Source organism: Ranitomeya imitator, chromosome 4, assembly GCF_032444005.1.
Source record: "Ranitomeya imitator isolate aRanImi1 chromosome 4, aRanImi1.pri, whole genome shotgun sequence".
In the NCBI taxonomy this organism is placed as follows: Eukaryota; Metazoa; Chordata; class Amphibia; order Anura; family Dendrobatidae; genus Ranitomeya; species Ranitomeya imitator.
In genome coordinates, this window is record NC_091285.1 from 659,346,312 (window position 1) to 659,368,863 (window position 22,552).

The 22,552-nt window shown below is 45.5% G+C and overlaps 1 protein-coding gene across 1 annotated transcript; it reads left to right on the plus strand.

The window, feature by feature from the left end:
* The first annotated feature begins 206 nt into the window (after positions 1-206).
* PPAN (peter pan homolog) lies at positions 207-9,709 on the plus strand. Its single transcript, XM_069767071.1, has 12 exons — positions 207-321; positions 2,000-2,170; positions 2,301-2,402; positions 2,953-3,003; positions 5,690-5,860; positions 6,274-6,350; positions 6,640-6,747; positions 7,168-7,291; positions 7,404-7,482; positions 7,798-7,927; positions 8,037-8,185; positions 8,638-9,709. The coding sequence occupies exons 1-12, from the start codon at positions 307-309 to the stop codon at positions 9,462-9,464; spliced, it is 2,004 nt and encodes a 667-aa protein (XP_069623172.1). The 5' UTR covers positions 207-306; the 3' UTR covers positions 9,465-9,709.
* The last annotated feature ends 12,843 nt before the right edge of the window (positions 9,710-22,552 follow it).

Genomic DNA, 22,552 nt, shown 5'->3' on the forward strand with positions numbered 1-22,552 from the left:
ACTTGTTTCATTTTGTAACCTGCATTGTAAAAATAAAAGCTGGAATCCGATTGGTTGCTAGAGACCCGACCCATTCCTTTGCTTATACAATGTGGCTGTTTTCCCAATGACACAAGATGCACAGCGCCCCATAGAGACCGTATAGTGAGTTCCCACCCGCTTCACTCAGCGCAGTCACAATCCCTGCCCGGAACCAAGTGAAGGCGGAACTAACAGAACGCAGCTTTGGTTCCAGTTAGGAGACGGCGCAGCCGGAAGTGTGTGAGCTTCTCTACCACGTGTGTGCGGTGGAGAGGAGAGCGCAGCATGGGGAAGGAGAAGGTGAGAGGAGGCGGAGCGGGGCCGGTACCGGGGGGAGAGGACACGCCATCCTGGAGCTGCTGGGAGTTGTAGTTGTTTGCTGCCGTCTCTAGCTGGCACGGTCGTGTCATCATTGGGCACCTGGGCTGGCACAGGGAGCGCAGGCTGTGTACAGGGAAAGTCTGAACTTGTGGAGAATGGGAAACAACTGTATGTAATGAAATAGCATTGTGCTCCAGTGTGATGTCACCTCACTGTGCCCCGGACGTCGCCCCACCGTGCACATGAAGTCACCTCACCGTGCACATGAAGTCACCTCACCGTGCACATGAAGTCACCTCACCGTGCACATGAAGTCACCTCACCGTGCCCATGAAGTCACCTCACCGTGCCCATGAAGTCACCTCACCGTGCCCATGAAGTCACCTCACCGTGCCCATGAAGTCACCTCACTGTGCCCCGGACGTCGCCCCACCGTGCACATGAAGTCACCTCACCGTGCCCATGAAGTCTCCCCACCGCGCCCATGAAGTCTCCCCACCGCGCCCATGACGTCTCCCCACCGCGCCCATGACGTCTCCCCACCGCGCCCATGATGTCTCCCCACCGCGCCCATGACGTCTCCCCACCGCGCCCATGACGTCTCCCCACCGCGCCCATGACGTCTCCCCACCGCGCCCATGACGTCTCCCCACCGCGCCCATGAAGTCGCCTCACCGCGCCCATGAAGTCGCCTCACCGCGCCCATGAAGTCGCCTCACCGCGCCCATAACGTCGCCCCACCGTGCACATGAAGTCGCCTCACCGTGCCCCGGACGTCGCCCCACCGTGCACATGAAGTCACCTCACCGCGCCCATAACGTCTCCCCACCGCGCCCATAACGTCTCCCCACCGCGCCCATAACGTCTCCCCACCGCGCCCATAACGTCTCCCCACCGCGCCCATAACGTCTCCCCACCGCGCCCATAACGTCTCCCCACCGCGCCCATAACGTCTCCCCACCGCGCCCATAACGTCTCCCCACCGCGCCCATAACGTCTCCCCACCGCGCCCATAACGTCTCCCCACCGCGCCCATAACGTCTCCCCACCGCGCCCATGAAGTCGCCTCACCGCGCCCATGAAGTCGCCTCACCGCGCCCATAACGTCGCCCCACCGTGCACATGAAGTCGCCTCACCGTGCCCCGGACGTCGCCCCACCGTGCACATGAAGTCACCTCACCGCGCCCATAACGTCTCCCCACCGCGCCCATAACGTCTCCCCACCGCGCCCATAACGTCTCCCCACCGCGCCCATAACGTCTCCCCACCGCGCCCATAACGTCTCCCCACCGCGCCCATAACGTCTCCCCACCGCGCACATGAAGTCACCTCCACCATACACGTGGCGTCGCCCCTACCGTGTAAATAACATCCCACCCCGCTGACATGACGTTGCCCCACCGCACACTTGGTGTCGCTCCACCGCGCCCAGGATGTTGCCTCATGGCTCCAGTAACGTCGCCCCACCGCACACCTGAGCGGTCTCCACGCCCGTGATCACAGGCCATGTCTGACATTTCTCTCTCGTATTTGTGGCCTCAATCGATCTTCATTCCTCTCACAGACATGGCTGATTTAGCAAACAGTGTGTCCCCGGGAACGCACCCTCCGGTCCAGCGTGTCCTCACCGCTGACTCTTCTCTTCTTATTTTATAGACTAAGAACCAGAAGAAGCTCCGAGCGGCCGCCGTTCACAATGCCGAGGAGGATTACTCCGGCGTCCCGCACTCGTTCGTCTTCCATCGCGGGCAGATTGGGAAGAACGTGCAGCAGCTGATCCAGGATGTGAGGAAAGCCATGGAGCCATATACGGCCTCGTCGCTCAAGGTAACAACCAGATAGGTCAAGGCCGGCAGGGTGGCGAGGAGCCGTAATGATGGGGTGCACGTGTCGGCGGGGCCGCTCTTTGGGTGAGGGGTTAGCAGGTGATTTGCTAATTGTTTACTTTGCTTTGTAGGTTCGCAAGAAGAACAGCCTGAAAGACTTCGTCTCGGTGGCCGGGCCCCTCGGAGTCACCCACTTTTTGGTCTTCAGCAAAACTGAGACAAACGTCAACTTTGTACGTAAAGAGCTGGTGACGTGTATGAGAAAAATGTGTACAGCTTTGTCTTATCATCATCTAGAAGTCAGATCTGTGGGGGCCCAAACAATAGACCCTCTCCCAAGTTCCTGAGCCTCGGGCTGCCTCGTTGGCCTTCATGGTCACCGTCTGTCGCTGACTTTGTGGTCTCCTTATCCTCATTAGCTCTGACAGGCCAGGCCTCTGTGCTGGGGACTATGTACCCCCTTGTCAGCATCTGTGGGGGCTCTTCAGTTCATTATGCCTTATAGGGGTATACCAGCAGCACAGTATATTGCTACGCTCGGCCATATGTGTGTCCTCTGTGTCAGTGAGGCTTCTGGATGTTATCCGCCACCTCCTGTGTAACTTTCTGTGCAGGGACCTTCCTTACAATAGCTGTCCTAGAAGTTGGCAGGGCACGGACTGTACTCAAGATGGACTGTAGGGACAGGGCCCCAATGTCCCCTTTTTACTACATAACCCCCAGCAAGTATCTCATAATGCAAAATTTACTTTTTTTGTTTATTTTTTTTTCCCCCATCGTTAGAAATTTGTCCGCGTGCCGAGAGGCCCCACGCTGCACTTCAAAGTGGCTCAGGTTGGTATCCTTACTGTATTCTCATCTCGGCTGTTTTTGGAAAGTTCTTCTTTAGTTCTGTCTGTATTGGTATGTGTGGGGAAACTGAGGCAGAGTGTAAAGCTCAGAAGGGAAGAGGCGCCATATTGCAGTTCAGATTTTTCTGGAATGGTTTGTGGGTGCTAGGACACATTGGCAGAACCCCAACATAAGTCATGTCACTTTACAAACTACATCCCCCCCATGAATTCATCTAGGGGCGCAGTGATTATATTGACACCACACATGCCTCATAGAAAATTATACCATTGGGCGATGAAGAAAGATCAATTAAGTTTTTACCGCTAAAATGTTGTTTTCGTCCTCAAATTTTTAAGTTTTTTTTATAAGGGCTAATGGGAAAGAAAGGACCCCAGTTTGTTGTGCCATTTCTCCTGATTGACACCATCGGAGCAGTGAAGAAAATGTAATTACGTTTTTACCACAAACATTCTTTTTTTAGTCCCAGATTTTACATTTTCACACGGGAAAATGGAGAAAAATGGCACCAAAATTTGGCCCCCTATTTCTGCTGAATGTAGAAATGCCAATATGTGGCTGTACAGTACTTCTTAGACACACGGAGAGACTCTGGAAGGACGGAGCGCAGAATTTCCTGCAATAGTTTGCCAACTCCATATAATAGAGCTCCTAAGTGCTAGAAAAGCAGAATCCCCCTTCAAGTGACCCCATTTTGGAAATTATACCCCTGCCAAACGTGGGCTCTGAATGTGGCTTAGACACACTGGGGCTCAGACGGGAGGGGGGCTTTTGATTTTGGGAGCGCAAAATTCGCTGAATTTCTTTGGCGGGTGAGGAGCCATTTCGCTTTTCCAGAGCCTTTGTGCTACTAGGAACGTGGAAGCCCCCTATATTTCCGTTAGATGACGGACCTGAGTGGGGACTTGCTTTTTTTTTTTTTGTGGATTGAGTTGAAGCTTTTATTGGGTAACATTTTACATAACATTCGGGATCACATTTATCCGGTGCTCTACACTGAGCGCTTACATCGGGGTTTCCATCTAAATCTCTGAGTGACGTAATTCAGATGAAACCCCTTAGGGATCCATTCACTATAATGAGGCAGCGGAGTTACTCTGGGCTCCACCTGTGGCCAACGGCACTTTTATGCAGTCCTAAAAAGACGGACACCGCCGGATTATAGGTCAGATAGCGACCAAAGTGCCTCCATCTGCCTCGTTATAGGGAATCTTCTGCCCGGGGTTCTGTCTGAATCACATATCTGAGATTTACACGGAAACCCGGGTGTAAGCGCTCAGCGCAGAGCGCAGGATAAATGTGCGCCGAGCCTTACTGCGATCTTTGGGAGTAGAATGAAAAAATCAACAGGTGGTGAAGAATTGGTTTTATTTATTTTTTACGCCTTTCCTCGTGCGGTATAAGTGATTAGAAGACTTTATTCTTCTGGTCGGTGCGATTACAGAGATACCAGAATTATAGCGAGGCAGCTGTCACACACTAAAAGACGCTTTTATAACGAAAACTAGTTTTTGCATCACCATATTTTGAGCTATAATTTTTTCATGTTTTGGCCGACAGTCATCTTGTTTTTTGCTGGACGAGTTGACATTTTTATTGGTACCATTTTCTTGCACATGACATTTTTTGATCGCTTTCTATTCTGATTTTTGGGAAGCAGAATGAACAAAAACCAGCAATTCAGGAATTTTTTTTTTTTTTTTTATACCGTTCCGTTTGGGGTAAAATTGGTAAGACCATTTTATTCTTCGGGTCAGCGATACCTCATTTATATCTTCTTTTTTTTTTTTTTTTTTTTGCTTTCGTGCTTTTACACAATAAAAACTTTTATAGAAAAAAAATGGTGGCACTGCTTTATTCTGAGAACTATAACTTTTTTTTTTTTTTTTTTCGGCTGGTGGAGCGGTATGGCGGCCTGTTTTTTTTTTTGCGGGACAAGATGACGTTTTTAGAGATACCATTTTTCTTTTATATTTGTCTTTTTGATCATGTTGTATTCCACTTTTTCCCGCGGAAGGATGATAAACCATAGTTTGCCACATTTTTTTTTATTTTTATTGCAACTGAAATAGATCGAGTCGTTATGGACATGGCGACACTACATATGTGTACTTTAAAAAAAAAACCACAAACATAAAAATATGTTTTTATGGGTCTGAATTTTTTTTTTAACTGTTTTACTTAATCTTAATCCCTCTATGGGAATTTCACAGTGCTGCACTGAGAGAAGCCTCATAGACCACGATCTAGGCATGGTCTTAAGAGGCTTTCTGTAGCTTGACGACCCATGGGTCGTCATAATGACCCCCGGGTCACCATGGCCACAATCGGGCCCCTGCGGTGAAGTCTCGGGTGCTGATCTAAAGGGAGAAGGAGCCCCCTCCCTCTGCCTGCCTCCGAAATGTTGTGATCTCTCTCGATCGCAGCATTTAGGGGGTTAAACAGCCAGGGCACCATCCCTGACAGTTAATGCAGGAGCCCGGCCTCTAATTTTTTTGGGGGGGTACAGTATACATTATGTGGAGGTTGTGCCGGACGCCGCACAGCGAGGGGGCTCATGGTGTGGACCCTCCTGTGCCCGCACAGTACGTAGCGCTGCTGGGTACACTCGTCTGTACAGATGGGCACTAGATGGGCTGACTATGTGAATGCCCCTCTCTCTGCGCAGTATTCCCTGGTGAAGGACGTGGTCTCCTCCTTGAAGAAGCACCGGATGCACGAGAAGCAGTTCGCCTTTCCTCCTCTCCTGGTTCTCAATAATTTCGGCACACAGGGGATGCACGTCAAGGTCATGGCCACCATGTTCCAGAATATGTTCCCCTCCATCAATGTGCACAAGGTAAGAAAAAAAAAAAGCCCGTCCCTAATGCTTTACACTGCAGATCTAATTCCTATCATTTAAAGGGATAGTCCACTACTGGGCAACGCCTTGTTAACAGATAAACTGCGCATCATAATATAGATTATATATATATATATATATATATTTCCTTCCCTGATGTTCCTCCTATGTAACCGCTGCAGTTAATCGTTGACTGCTGATCGTCTGCAGCCTTCAATATTCCATCAGTCTGCTGCTCCTTAGAGGATGTCGCTGATGACCTTGTATAGTCTTCTGAGGGCTTCCCATGATCCTCGTAGAGGAAGTTTTCTGAGACATCCATGTTGCGCCCCCTGAGCAGGAGATGAACTACAACTCTCATTATCCCCCATTACCTTGTCCTGCCCACTATTGTGATTTTTCTCTTTTAGGTGCACCTGAACTCCATCCGTAGATGCATCCTCATCAGCTACAACCAGGACACGCAGCTACTGGACTTCAGGCATTAGTAAGGAGAGCAATGCTACAACTAGAACACCCCGTTATTCCAGTGCCGCACCCCGAGAAATCTGCCATTGCAACCTGTAAGGGGACATTGCCCCGGATAAGATCTGATCAAAAAGGCTGGACCTTGTCTTACATGGTTCCTACATACAGGGGGCGCCAGAGATAAGGAGCTTACATGCAATGAGCATATTTCTAGCGGGAATATGGTTCCAATGTTGCAGTACCTCCATGATGGCTGAAGGGGGCAATATTGTTCATGTACATAATATCCTTCCTTTTTTGTTTTGCAGCAGTGTGAAGGTGGTCCCGGTGGGAATGAGCAAAGGGGTGAAGAAGCTTCTTCAGGAGAAATTCCCCAACATGAGCCGCTGGGAGGACATCAGTGAATTACTGGTCAAGTAGGTGTACTGGAGAACAAAGTAATAGAGACATGGAGGGTTAATGTTCCCCAATATCCCCGTGGAAGGGGGGGGGGCGTGGGAGGTTGCCGGCAGGGCTCGCGGAGGGAGGTTGCCGGCAGACGGCGGGGCTCGCGGAGGGAAGTTGCCGGCAGACGGCGGGGCTCGCGGAGGGAAGTTGCCGGCAGACGGCGGGGCTCGCGGAGGGAAGTTGCCGGCAGACGGCGGGGCTCGCGGAGGGAAGTTGGCGGCAGACGGCGGGGCTCGCGGAGGGAAGTTGCCGGCAGACGGCGGGGCTCGCGGAGGGAAGTTGCCGGCAGATGGCGGGGCTCGCGGAGGGAAGTTGCTGGCAGACGGCAACCTCCTCTTCTCGTTGCGGTTGCATCTTCCAGTTACTGACTTCTCATTCCTTACATCCAGAGGAGCCAACCTGTCGGAGAGCGAGGCCGAGCAAGATGGAGAACATAACATCACGGAGCTGCCCCAGGTATACGCCGGACGTGGCAACCAGAGGTTCGAGCAAAGTGCTGTGCGTCTAACGGAGGTGAGTCTGTGACTAGTCATGCATGGACAGATTGTGCAGAAATCTGGCAGATCTGAGCTATGACTGTAATAGCTATGTGTTCCCTTTCTGACCATTTCTCTCCTGCCTCCAGATCGGCCCCAGGATGACTCTACAGTTGGTCAAGATTGAGGAGGGCTTAAATGACGGCAAAGTTCTGTACCACAATTATAGTAAGTTTTAGGTTTTCCTTCCTAGAAGGAACTCTCGTTGGGGTGTGTTCACACAGCGTTTTTCTTCATGGATTTTTGCGCCGATTCTGCACCATAATCCACACCGAAAAACCACTTGAAATATTGTATGAACAGGTTGGGTATTCATTTCAGTGGGAAAACCACCCACAGGCCGTGTGCACATGGAGTCTTTTTGCAGAGTTTTCAGAGCAGAACCTGAGCATAAACTCTCAAAGTTTGAGAAGTTTTGAGGTGGATTTGGAGAGTTAGCGCTCTAAAAACTTTTTTTATTTTTTTTTTTTATTCCTATTTCAGTAAAGAAGACAGAGGAAGAGATCATGGCGATGCTGGATCGGAGGGAGAAGAAGCTGAAGCAGAAGAGCGAGCGGAAGAAGAAACAGGAGCAGAATGTAAAGCGAAAGAAAGCGATGAATGAGGAGAATAAGTGAGTGAGCGATACGTACCGTAATCGTAGGAAAATCTGAGGTTTTGTGTTTTTTTTACCTTCATCCCGGGCTCTAGAGATATTAACTTTTTTGTTGTTTTACCCCCAGGAAGCGCAGTTTGGCCGGCATGAAGCGGAAGCGACCAGAGGATGAGGACGATGAAGTGGAAGACCCCGGAGAACAAGATCCGGCGGACGTGTCTGAAGATGATGACGTGGAGTATTACAGACAGACGGTGGGAGAAGAACCAGACAAAGGTATAACTTCTATAGGAATGTATGGACACGGCACGATATTCCAGTTTTTTGTTTGTGAACGCCTTGTTTGACACCAAAGGTCTGAAATTTGATTATCTCTTTAAAAAAAAATCCTTGCACATATTAAATACTTTTAGAGAAACACTGGCAGATCCATGAATTCACTGGTGACTTGATTATTTCAGTGGCCAACATGTATTTCTTCGCTTCCCCAGTAAAGATCACTGCAGGGAAAATGTGTGGCTGGTTGTAACTTTCCCTGGCGATCGCAGCTGATCTCTGGGACTTTAAGGGGGGAAAAAAGTGTTTTTCTTCCTGAAAAATGTTTATGTAAGATGTGGTCTCTGTGAGGTTTTCTGACCACCTTCCTTGGCATCAGGTAGGTGGCATGTTCTTCAATATTGGCATACTAGAAGGATTATTTTGTCTTTTTCTTTTCATCCCTCTTGTAGATCTCTTCCTTCACGGCAAAAAAAGGAAATCATTACCAAAAGGGAAATCTGGACCACCCCAGAAGAGATTTAAAAAAGACCCCATGAAACAAAGCGATGCTTCCCCGTCCCCCAGCGGACATCACACGTCCAAGTTCTCCTTACGCAAAGGTCCGAAGAGCCCCAAGGGACAGTCACCCAGACCTGATAAAAAAGGACAGAAGTCATTTAGAAATTTTGAGGGTCCCAAAGGACAGTCACCCAGATCACCTAAAGGACAGAAACAATTTAGAAATTTCGATGGCCCCAAAGGACAGTCACCCAGACCTGATAAACAAGGAAAGAAACCATTTAGAAAGTTTGAGGGTCCTAAAGGACAGTCGCCCAGATCACCTAAAGGACAGAAACAATTTAGAAATTTCGATGGCCCCAAAGGACAGTCGCCCAGACCTGATAAAAAAGGAAATAAGCAATTTAGAAATTTTGAGGGTCCCAAAGGACAGTCGCCCAGATCACCTAAAGGACAGAAACAATTTAGAAATTTCGATGGCCCCAAAGGACAGTCGCCCAGACCTGATAAAAAAGGAAAGAAACAATTTAGAAATTTTGAGGGTCCCAAAGGACAGTCACCTAGACCTGGTAAAAAAGGACAGAAACCCTTTAAAAACAACAGGGGCCGAACTCAAAATGAACACCCCACGGGTAAAGGGAAGAAGATGGGATTCAAGAAACCCGGAGCATTTGGCTCTAAGGACCAAAATAAGGGGAAAAAAGACAAGGTTGCCGGAGGACGTAAAATGGGAGGACCGAAGGGCAAAGCCTTCAGACATAAGAAAAAGTCACCATAAGAGGGCGCCACCACGGACGCTTCCTGTAAATAACTAATTATAAAGTATCGTGCTGCTTTATACCGTGGTGCCTCCGTAACGTGAGATGTTTTACAATCTGTCCCATCCCCCCCACACTAATCTGCAGTTGTCAGATCAGAATTTTACTGTCCCAGCAGAGTAATTATTAAGAGAAATAATACAAAGAATGTGACAGACTAGTTATATGGAGGAGGGGATAATTAATATTAAAAAAATGTTCTTTACAGTGGTTGTATTAGGTTGTCATTTTTGTTCAGAAATTACCTCTCTTGGCGATGGGTTGTGTGCGGTATTACAGCTCAGCAATACCAGATATAACCTATGAACAAGAATGGCGCTCCACCAGATCCGTACACAAGTAATGTATGTCCACAGTGACTGCACCAGCAGAATAGTGAGTGCAGCTCTGGGGTATAATACAGGATGTAACTCAGGATCAGTAATGTAATGTATGTACACAGTGACTGCACCAGCAGAATAGTGAGTGCAGCTCTGGGGTATAATACAGGATGTAACTCAGGATCAGTAATGTAATGTATGTACACAGTGACTGCACCAGCAGAATAGTGAGTGCAGCTCTGGGGTATAATACAGGATGTAACTCAGGATCAGTAATGTAATGTATGTACACAGTGACTGCACCAGCAGAATAGTGAGTGCAGCTCTGGGGTATAATACAGAATGTAACTCAGGATCAGTAATGTATGTACACAGTGACTGCACCAGCAGAATAGTGAGTGCAGCTCTGGGGTATAATACAGGATGTAACTCAGGATCAGTAATGTATGTACACAGTGACTGCACCAGCAGAATAGTGAGTGCAGCTCTGGGGTATAATACAGGATGTAACTCAGGATCAGTAATGTATGTACACAGTGACTGCACCAGCAGAATAGTGAGTGCAGCTCTGGAGTATAATACAGAATGTAACTCAGGATCAGTAATGTATGTACACAGTGACTGCACCAGCAGAATAGTGAGTGCAGCTCTGGGGTATAATACAGGATGTAACTCAGGATCAGTAATGTAATGTATGTACACAGTGACTGCACCAGCAGAATAGTGAGTGCAGCTCTGGGATATAATACAGGATGTAACTCAGGATCAGTAATGTAATGTATGTACACAGTGACTGCACCAGCAGAATAGTGAGTGCAGCTCTGGAGTATAATACAGAATGTAACTCAGGATCAGTAATGTATGTACACAGTGACTGCACCAGCAGAATAGTGAGTGCAGCTCTGGGGTATAATACAGGATGTAACTCAGGATCAGTAATGTATGTACACAGTGACTGTACCAGCAGAATAGTGAGTGCAGCTCTGGGGTATAATACAGCATGTAACTCAGGATCAGTAATGTATGTACACAGTGACTGCACCAGCAGAATAGTGAGTGCAGCTCTGGGGTATAATACAGGATGTAACTTAGGATCAGTAATGTAATGTATGTACACAGTGACTGCACCAGCAGAATAGTGAGTGCAGCTCTGGGGTATAATACAGCATGTAACTCAGGATCAGTAATGTATGTACACAGTGACTGTACCAGCAGAATAGTGAGTGCAGCTCTGGGGTATAATACAGGATGTAACTTAGGATCAGTAATGTATGTCCACAGTGACTGCACCAGCAGAATAGTGAGTGCAGCTCTGGGGTATAATACAGGATGTAACTCAGGATCAGTAATGTAATGTATGTACACAGTGACTGCACCAGCAGAATAGTGAGTGCAGCTCTGGGGTATAATACAGGATGTAACTCAGGATCAGTAATGTAATGTATGTACACAGTGACTGCACCAGCAGAATAGTGAGTGCAGCTCTGGGGTATAATACAGGATGTAACTCAGGATCAGTAATGTAATGTATGTACACAGTGACTGCACCAGCAGAATAGTGAGTGCAGCTCTGGGGTATAATACAGAATGTAACTCAGGATCAGTAATGTATGTACACAGTGACTGCACCAGCAGAATAGTGAGTGCAGCTCTGGGGTATAATACAGGATGTAACTCAGGATCAGTAATGTATGTACACAGTGACTGCACCAGCAGAATAGTGAGTGCAGCTCTGGGGTATAATACAGGATGTAACTCAGGATCAGTAATGTATGTACACAGTGACTGCACCAGCAGAATAGTGAGTGCAGCTCTGGAGTATAATACAGAATGTAACTCAGGATCAGTAATGTATGTACACAGTGACTGCACCAGCAGAATAGTGAGTGCAGCTCTGGGGTATAATACAGGATGTAACTCAGGATCAGTAATGTAATGTATGTACACAGTGACTGCACCAGCAGAATAGTGAGTGCAGCTCTGGGGTATAATACAGGATGTAACTCAGGATCAGTAATGTAATGTATGTACACAGTGACTGCACCAGCAGAATAGTGAGTGCAGCTCTGGAGTATAATACAGAATGTAACTCAGGATCAGTAATGTATGTACACAGTGACTGCACCAGCAGAATAGTGAGTGCAGCTCTGGGGTATAATACAGGATGTAACTCAGGATCAGTAATGTATGTACACAGTGACTGTACCAGCAGAATAGTGAGTGCAGCTCTGGGGTATAATACAGCATGTAACTCAGGATCAGTAATGTATGTACACAGTGACTGCACCAGCAGAATAGTGAGTGCAGCTCTGGGGTATAATACAGGATGTAACTTAGGATCAGTAATGTAATGTATGTACACAGTGACTGCACCAGCAGAATAGTGAGTGCAGCTCTGGGGTATAATACAGCATGTAACTCAGGATCAGTAATGTATGTACACAGTGACTGTACCAGCAGAATAGTGAGTGCAGCTCTGGGGTATAATACAGGATGTAACTTAGGATCAGTAATGTATGTACACAGTGACTGCACCAGCAGAATAGTGAGTGCAGCTCTGGGGTATAATACAGGATGTAACTCAGGATCAGTAATGTATGTACACCATGACTGCACCAGCAGAATAGTGAGTGCAGCTCTGGGGTATAATACAGGATGTAACTTAGGATCAGTAATGTAATGTATGTACACAGTGACTGCACCAGCAGAATAGTGAGTGCAGCTCTGGGGTATAATACAGGATGTAACTTAGGATCAGTAATGTAATGTATGTACACAGTGACTGCACCAGCAGAATAGTGAGTGCAGCTCTGGAGTATAATACAGGATGTAACTCAGGATCAGTAATGTAATGTATGTACACCATGACTGCACCAGCAGAATAGTGAGTGCAGCTCTGGGGTATAATACAGAATGTAACTCAGGATCAGTAATGTAATGTATGTACACCATGACTGCACCAGCAGAATAGTGAGTGCAGCTCTGGGGTATAATACAGGATGTAACTCAGGATGTCCTCAGCAGGCAATTGCAAAAGAAGCTGCCAGCAGTGGATCTTGATGATTTGCTGAAATGCTTTCAACATGGCAAAACCTTCCTCAGACAACCATTACTGACCTCACGGATAGCAGCCAAGGCTGTAAGTGCGGGAATTTCTGCACGTGGCGTTCATCCTCCTGACTGAATAAATCCAAATGTTTTTTAACCCCTTAATCCCATATGACGTTCTATCCCGTCAAGGTGACCTGGGACTTAACTCCCAGTGACGGGATAGTACGTCATATGCGATCGGCCGCGTAACAGCTGATTATCGCAGCTGACATCCGGCACTATGTGCCAGGAGCGGTCACGGACTGCTCCCGGCACATTCACCCCCGGCACACCGCGATCCAACATGATCGCAGTGTGCCGGAGGTACAGGGAGGGGGCTCCCTGCGGGCTTCCCTGAGACCCCCGGAGCAACGCGATGTGATCGCGTTGCTGCGAGGGTCTCTTACCTCCCTCCCTGCATCAAGGCCTGGATCCAAAATGGCCGCGGCATCCGGGTCCTGCAGGGAGGGAGGTGGCTTACCAAGTGCCTGCTCAGAGCAGGCGCTTGGTAAGCCTGCAGCACTGTAAGTCAGATCGCTGATGTGACAGAGTGCTGTGCAAACTGTCAGATCAGCGATCTGTGATGTCCCCCCCTGGGACAAAGTAAAAAAAAAAATTTCCACATGTGTAAAAAAAAAAAAAAAAAAAAAATCCTAAATAAAGAAAAAAAATTATTCCCATAAATACATTTCTTTATCCAAATAAAAAAAAAAACAATAAAAGTGCACATATTTAGTATCGCCGCGTCCATAACGGCCCAACCTGTAAAATTGTCCCACTAGTTAACCCCTTCAGTAAACACCGTAAGAAAAGAGAAAAAACGAGGCAAAGAGCAACGCTTCATCATACCGCCAAACAATAAGTGGAATAATACGCGATCAAAAAGACAGATATAAATAACCATGGTACCGCTGAAAACGTCATCTTGTCCCGCCAGAAACGAGCCACCATACAGCATCCTCAGCGAAAAAATAAAAAAGTTATAGTCCTCAGAATAAAGCGATGCCAAAATAATTATTTTTTCTATAAAACAGTTTTTATCGTATAAAAGCGCCAAAACATAAAAAAAAGATATAAATGAGGTGTCGCTGTAATCGTACTGACCCGAAGAATAAAACTGTTTTTGATCATTCTGCCTCACAAAAATCAGAATAAAAAGCGATCAAAAAATGTCACGTGCCTGAAAATGTTACCAATAAAAACGTCAATTCGTCCCGCAAAAAACAAGACCCTCACATGACTCTGTGGACCAAAATATGGAAAAATTATAGGTCTCAAAATGTGGAGACGCAAAAACTTTTTTGCTATAAAAAGCGTCTTTTAGTGTGTGACAGCTGCCAATCATAAAAATACGCTATAAAAAAACGCTATAAAAGTAAATCAACCCCCCCCCCCCCCCTTAGTTAGGGAAAAATAATAAAATTAAAAAAAAGTATTTATTTCCATTTTCCTGTTAGGTTTGGGGCTAAAGTTAGGGTTTGGATTAAATTTACGGTTGGGATTAGGGTTAGGGGTGTGTCAGGGTTAGAGGTGTGTTTAGGGTTACCGTTGGGATTAGGGTTAGGGGTGTTGTTGGATTAGGGTTTCAGTTATAATTGGGGGGTTTCCACTGTTTAGGCACATCAGGGGCTCTCCAAACGCGACATGGCGTCCGATCTCAATTCCAGCCAATTCTGCGTTGAAAAAGTAAAACAGTGCTCCTTCCCTTCCGAGCTCTCCCGTGTGCCCAAACAGGGGTTCCACCCCAACATATGGGGTATCAGCGTACTCAGGACAAATTGGTCAACAACTTTTGGGGTCCAAGTTCTCTTGTTACCCTTGGGAAAATAAAAATTTGGAGGGATAAAAATCATTTTTGTGGGGGAAAAAAAAAGATTTTTTATTTTCACGGCTCTGCGTTGTAAACTATAGTGAAACACTTGGGGGTTTAAAGTTCTCACAACACATCTAGATAAGTTCCTTGGGAGGTCTAGTTTCCAATATGGGCTCACTTGTTGGGGGTCTACTTTCCAAAATGGTGTCACTTGTGGTGGGGTTTAATGTTTAGGCACATCAGGGGCTCTCCAAACGCAACATGGCGTCCCATCTCAATTCCAGTCAATTTTGGATTGAAAAGTCAAACGGTGCTCCTTCACTTCCGAGCTGTGCCATGCACCCAAACAGTGGTTTACCCCCACATATCGGGTATCCGCGTACTCAGGACCAATTGCACAACAACTTTTGCGGTCCAATTTCTTCTCTTACCCTTGGGAAAATAAAAAATTGGGGGCGAAAAGATCATTTTTGTGAAAAAATATGATTTTTTATTTTTACGGCTCTGCATTATAAACTTCTATGAAGCACTTGGTGGGTCAAAGTGCTCACCACACATCTAGATAAGTTCCTTAGGGGGTCAACTTTCCAAAATGGTGTCACTTGTGGGGGTTTTCAATATTTAGGCACATCAGGGGCTCTCCAAACGCAACATGGTGTCCCATCTCAATTCCAGTCAATTTTTGCATTGAAAAGTCAAATGGCGCTCCTTCCCTTCCGAGCTCTGCCATGCGCCCAAACAGTGGTTTACCCCCACATATGGGGTATCGGCATACTAATGACAAATTGTACAACAACTTTTGGGGTCCATTTTCTACTGTTACCCTTGGTAAAATAAAAAAAATTGGAGCTGAAGTAAATTTTTTGTGAAAAAAAATTAAATGTTCATTTTTATTTAAACATTCCAAAAATTCCTGTAAAACACCTGAAGGGTTAATAAACTTCTTGAATGTGGTTTTGAGCACCTTGAGGGGTGCAGTTTTTAGAATGGTGTCAGACTTGGGTATTTTCTATCATATAGACCCCTCAAAATGACTTCAAATGTGATGTGGTCCCTAAAAAATATTGGTGTTGTAAAAATGAGAAATTGCTGGTCAACTTTTAACCCTTATAACTCCCTAACAAAAAAAAAATTTTGGTTCCAAAATTGTGCTGATGTAAAGTAGACATGTGGGAAATATTACTAATTAATTAGTTTGTGTGACATATCTCTGTGATTTAAGGGCATAAAAATACAAAGTTGGAAAATTGCAAAATTTTCGCCAAATTTCCGTTTTTTTCACAAACGCACGTTATATCAAAGAAATTTTACCACTATCATGAAGTACAATATGTCTCGAGAAAACAATGTCAGAATCGCCGGGATCCGTTGAAGCGTTCCAGAGTTATAACCTCATAAAGGGACAGTGGTCAGAATTGTAAAAATTGGCCCGGTCATTAACGTGCAAACCACCCTTGGGGGTAAAGGGGTTAAACTTTTGTTTCCACTTTTCCATCATTTGGAGATCAGTCACATGTCTCCATCCTGTAATTTTCATAACTCCATGTCTATTCCTTCTTGGTGTAATTTCAATGTTGCGGATACCTCAATACTGAGCCGCTGCTGCCGTATGTGTCCCTATTACTGCACCTGATACCCCAATACTGAGCCGCTGTTGCCGTATGTGTCCTTATTACTGCACCTGATACCCCAATACTGAGCCGCTGCTGCTGTATGTGTCCCTATTACTGCCCCTGATACCCGAATACTGAGCCGCTGCTGCCGTATGTGTCCCTATTACTGCACCTGATACCCCAATACTGAGCCGCTGCTGCCGTATGTGTCCCTATTACTGCCCCTGATACCCCAATACTGAGCTGCTGCTGTATGTGTCCCTATTACTGCACCTGATACCCCAATACTGAGCTGCTGCTGTATGTGTCCCTATTACTGCACCTGATACCCCAATACTGAGCCGCTGCTGCCGTATGTGACCCTATTACTGCCCCTGATACCCCAATACTGAGCCGCTGCTGCTGTATGTGACCCTATTACTGCACCTGATACCCCAATACTGAGCTGCTGCTGCTGTATGTGTCCCTATTACTGCACCTGATACCCCAATACTGAGCTGCTGCTGCTGTATGTGTCCCTATTACTGCACCTGATACCCCAATACTGAGCCGCTGCTGCCGTATGTGACCCTATTACTGCCCCTGATACCCCAATACTGAGCCGCTGCTGCCGTATGTGTCCCTATTACTGCCCCTGATACCCCAATACTGAGCCGCTGCTGCCGTATGTGTCCCTATTACTGCCCCTGATACCCCAATACTGAGCCGCTGCTGCCATATGTGTTCATTGTTGCGGAGTGTAGTTAACGGTGACCTCAATCTCGTGAGCTGATTAGGAAACCTCCGTGTGCTGTAATCATGTGGGTTTCCTGTGTGTTTGGTACAGTAGACGGAGGAGGTACATTATGAAGGAAGTCTAGTACAGTGTCAAGGATCACAGCCAGGGAGATCATGCAGATCCACACGCTGTTACCTTTTTGTCAAGGGACCACAACTCCGCTGCCTCCAATCGTCAGGACAGTTACACAATTGGCTGCAGAGTGATGGATGAGACTGTGGTTGCTTCCATTTCTAGGCCGGTTATTGGGGAACTAACAGTAAGTGTATTGGTATATACACCACTGATTTCAATGTGTGTGTGCGTATATACAGGGTGGGCCATTTATAGTGATACACCTAAATAAAATGGGAATAATTGGTGATATCAACTTCCAGTTTGTGGCACATTAGTATATGGAAGGGGGAAAACTTCTCAAGATGGGTGGTGACCATGGTGGCCATTTTGAAGTCGGCCATTTTGGATCCAACTTTATTTTTTCCAATGGGAAGAGGGTCATGTGACACATCAAACTTATTGAGAATTTCAGAATAAAAACAATGGTGTGCTAGGTTTTAACGTAACTTTATTCTTTCATGAGTTATTTACAAGTTTATGACCACTTATAAAATGTGTTCAAAGTGCTGCCCATTGTGTTGGATTGTCAATGCAACCCTTTTCTTCCACTCTTGACACACTGATAGCAACACCGCAGAAAAAATGCTAGTCTAAGGGAGTCAGATTCTTTGTAGGAATGCTCGGACCTGACACCCATAATGTGGTGATGTACCATCTTGCTTGAAAAACCTCAGGGAAGTGCTATCTTCAGTGTATAAAGAGGGCAGCACATCGTCATGTAGCAATTTCAGATATCCAGTGGCATTGAGGTTTCTATTGATGAAGAATGGCCCCACTATTTTTCTAAACCATATACCACACCATTCCATCAATTACGGGTGTCGGGTCCGAGCATTCCTACATGAACAGTTTCCTGAAAAGTGGATTGGTCGTCATGGGCCAGTTGAATGGCCACCACGGTCTCCCGATCTGACCCACTTAGACTTTTATCTTTGAGGCCATCTGAAGGCAATTGTCTATGCTGCGAAAATACGAGATGTGCAGCATCTGAAACAACAGATACTGGAAGCCTGTGCTGGCATTTCTTCTGCGGTGTCACCATCAGTGTGTCAAGAGTGGGAGAAGAGGGTTACATTGACAATCCAACACAATGGGCAGCACTTTGAGCACATTTTATAAGTGGTCATAAACTTGTAAATAACTCATGAAAGAATAAAGTTACGTTAAAACCCAGCACACCATTGTTTTTCTTGTGAAATTCTCAATAAGTTTGTGTCACATGATGCTCTTCCCAGTGAAAAAAATAAAGTTGGATCCAAAATGGCTGACTTATGGCCACCATGGTCAGAACCCATCTTGAAATGTTTCCCCCCTCCCATATACTAATGTGCCACAAACAGGAATTTGATATCGCAAAGCATTCCCATTTTATTTAGGTGTATCCATATAAATGGCCCACCCTGTATATACACTGCTCAAAAAAATAAAGGGAGCACTCAAATAGCACATCCTAGATCTGAAAGAATGGAATGCTCTCATTGAATGCTTTGTTCCGTACAAAGTTGAATGTGCTGACAACAAAATCACACAAAAATCATCAATGGATATCAAATTTATTAACCAATGGAGGCCTGGATTTGGAGTCACACACAAAATTAAAGTGGAATGTAATGTCCTTAAAACAAGTCAAAATGATGCTCAGTAGTGTGTGTGGCCTCCACGTGCCTGTATGACCTCCCTACAATGCCTGGGCATGCTCCTGATGAGGCGGTGGATGGTCTCCTGAAGGATCTCCCAGACCTGGACTATAGCATCCCCCAACTCCTGGACAGTCTGTGGTGCAACGTGACAGTGGGTGGAGCGAGACATGATGTCCCAGATGTGTTCAATCGGATTCAGGTCTGGCGAATGGGCGGGCCAGTCCATAGCTTCAATGCCTTCATCTTGCAGGAACTGCTGACACACTCCATCCACATGAGGTCTGGTATTGTCCTGCATTAGGAGGAACCCAGGGCCAACAACGCCAGCATATGGTCTCAAAAGCGGTCTGAGGATCTCATCTCGGTACCTAATGGCAGTCGGGCTACCTCGGGCGAGCACATGGAGGGCTGTGTGGCCCTCCAAAGAAATGCCACCCCACACCATTACTGACCCACTGCCAAACCGGTCATGCTGAAGGATGTTGACACAAAAGAGCACAGCGAGGTCAAAAATACTCTGTTGTAAAAAAGTCACAGTAAATAAGCAAGTGCTAGTCAAAAGATGAAAAAAATACAGGGTATTTAGTTAATACGTTTTTTTGCAAAAAAATGTATATTAAGCTGCTCCACCAATCGCCAAGGTATACCCATAATAGAGCAGTCCTATCTAATGTATATAATCCCTATCTGATGTATTTAAAAACCTGATTATCTGTATAGTACCTGTATAAGCAGGGCTCAGAGAGAAAAAATATCCATGTGGACGTGCTGGATGAAGCAGCTCCAGTGCAAATAACCCACAGAGGAGTGGTGGACTCCCTAGTCTTGTAGAAACAAGAAAGCAATTATAGAACCTAAAACACATGGGCCACTTGCACAGTGAACGAGTCTGTAGGAACATGTTCACACACCACCAAAAAACTTGTTGACACAAAAGAGCACAGCGAGGTCAAAAATACTCTGTTGTAAAAAAGTCACAGTAAATAAGCAAGTGCTAGTCAAAAGATGAAAAAAATACAGGGTATTTAGTTAATACGTTTTTTTGCAAAAAAATGTATATTAAGCTGCTCCACCAATCGCCAAGGTATACCCATAATAGAGCAGTCCTATCTAATGTATATAATCCCTATCTGATGTATTTAAAAACCTGATTATCTGTATAGTACCTGTATAAGCAGGGCTCAGAGAGAAAAAATATCCATGTGGACGTGCTGGATGAAGCAGCTCCAGTGCAAATAACCCACAGAGGAGTGGTGGACTCCCTAGTCTTGTAGAAACAAGAAAGCAATTATAGAACCTAAAACACATGGGCCACTTGCACAGTGAACGAGTCTGTAGGAACATGTTCACACACCACCAAAAAACTTGTTGACACAAAAGAGCACAGCGAGGTCAAAAATACTCTGTTGTAAAAAAGTCACAGTAAATAAGCAAGTGCTAGTCAAAAGATGAAAAAAATACAGGGTATTTAGTTAATACGTTTTTTTGCAAAAAAATGTATATTAAGCTGCTCCACCAATCGCCAAGGTATACCCATAATAGAGCAGTCCTATCTAATGTATATAATCCCTATCTGATGTATTTAAAAACCTGATTATCTGTATAGTACCTGTATAAGCAGGGCTCAGAGAGAAAAAATATCCATGTGGACGTGCTGGATGAAGCAGCTCCAGTGCAAATAACCCACAGAGGAGTGGTGGACTCCCTAGTCTTGTAGAAACAAGAAAGCAATTATAGAACCTAAAACACATGGGCCACTTGCACAGTGAACGAGTCTGTAGGAACATGTTCACACACCACCAAAAAACTTGTTGACACAAAAGAGCACAGCGAGGTCAAAAATACTCTGTTGTAAAAAAGTCACAGTAAATAAGCAAGTGCTAGTCAAAAGATGAAAAAAATACAGGGTATTTAGTTAATACGTTTTTTTGCAAAAAAATGTATATTAAGCTGCTCCACCAATCGCCAAGGTATACCCATAATAGAGCAGTCCTATCTAATGTATATAATCCCTATCTGATGTATTTAAAAACCTGATTATCTGTATAGTACCTGTATAAGCAGGGCTCAGAGAGAAAAAATATCCATGTGGACGTGCTGGATGAAGCAGCTCCAGTGCAAATAACCCACAGAGGAGTGGTGGACTCCCTAGTCTTGTAGAAACAAGAAAGCAATTATAGAACCTAAAACACATGGGCCACTTGCACAGTGAACGAGTCTGTAGGAACATGTTCACACACCACCAAAAAACTTGTTGACACAAAAGAGCACAGCGAGGTCAAAAATACTCTGTTGTAAAAAAGTCACAGTAAATAAGCAAGTGCTAGTCAAAAGATGAAAAAAATACAGGGTATTTAGTTAATACGTTTTTTTGCAAAAAAATGTATATTAAGCTGCTCCACCAATCGCCAAGGTATACCCATAATAGAGCAGTCCTATCTAATGTATATAATCCCTATCTGATGTATTTAAAAACCTGATTATCTGTATAGTACCTGTATAAGCAGGGCTCAGAGAGAAAAAATATCCATGTGGACGTGCTGGATGAAGCAGCTCCAGTGCAAATAACCCACAGAGGAGTGGTGGACTCCCTAGTCTTGTAGAAACAAGAAAGCAATTATAGAACCTAAAACACATGGGCCACTTGCACAGTGAACGAGTCTGTAGGAACATGTTCACACACCACCAAAAAACTTGTTGACACAAAAGAGCACAGCGAGGTCAAAAATACTCTGTTGTAAAAAAGTCACAGTAAATAAGCAAGTGCTAGTCAAAAGATGAAAAAAATACAGGGTATTTAGTTAATACGTTTTTTTGCAAAAAAATGTATATTAAGCTGCTCCACCAATCGCCAAGGTATACCCATAATAGAGCAGTCCTATCTAATGTATATAATCCCTATCTGATGTATTTAAAAACCTGATTATCTGTATAGTACCTGTATAAGCAGGGCTCAGAGAGAAAAAATATCCATGTGGACGTGCTGGATGAAGCAGCTCCAGTGCAAATAACCCACAGAGGAGTGGTGGACTCCCTAGTCTTGTAGAAACAAGAAAGCAATTATAGAACCTAAAACACATGGGCCACTTGCACAGTGAACGAGGGTATACCTTGGCGATTGGTGGAGCAGCTTAATATACATTTTTTTGCAAAAAAACGTATTAACTAAATACCCTGTATTTTTTTCATCTTTTGACTAGCACTTGCTTATTTACTGTGACTTTTTTACAACAGAGTATTTTTGACCTCGCTGTGCTCTTTTGTGTCAACAAGTTTTTTGGTGGTGTGTGAACATGTTCCTACAGACTCGTTCACTGTGCAAGTGGCCCATGTGTTTTAGGTTCTATGCTGAAGGATGTTGCAGGCAGCAGATCACTCTCCACGGCGTCTCCAGACTCTGTCACGTCTGTCACATGCTCAGTGTGAACCTGCTTTCATCTGTGAAGGGCACAGGGCGCCAGTGGAGAATTTGCCAATCTTGGTGTACTGTGGCAAATGCCAAGTGTCCTGCACGGTGTTGGGCTGTGGGCACAACCCCCATCTGTGGACGTCGGGCACTCAGACCATCCTCATGGAGTCGGTTTCTAACAGTGCATATAAATACACATTTATGGCCTGCTGGAGGTCATTTTGCAGGGCTCTGGCAGTGTTGCTCCTTACACAAAGGCTGAGGTAGC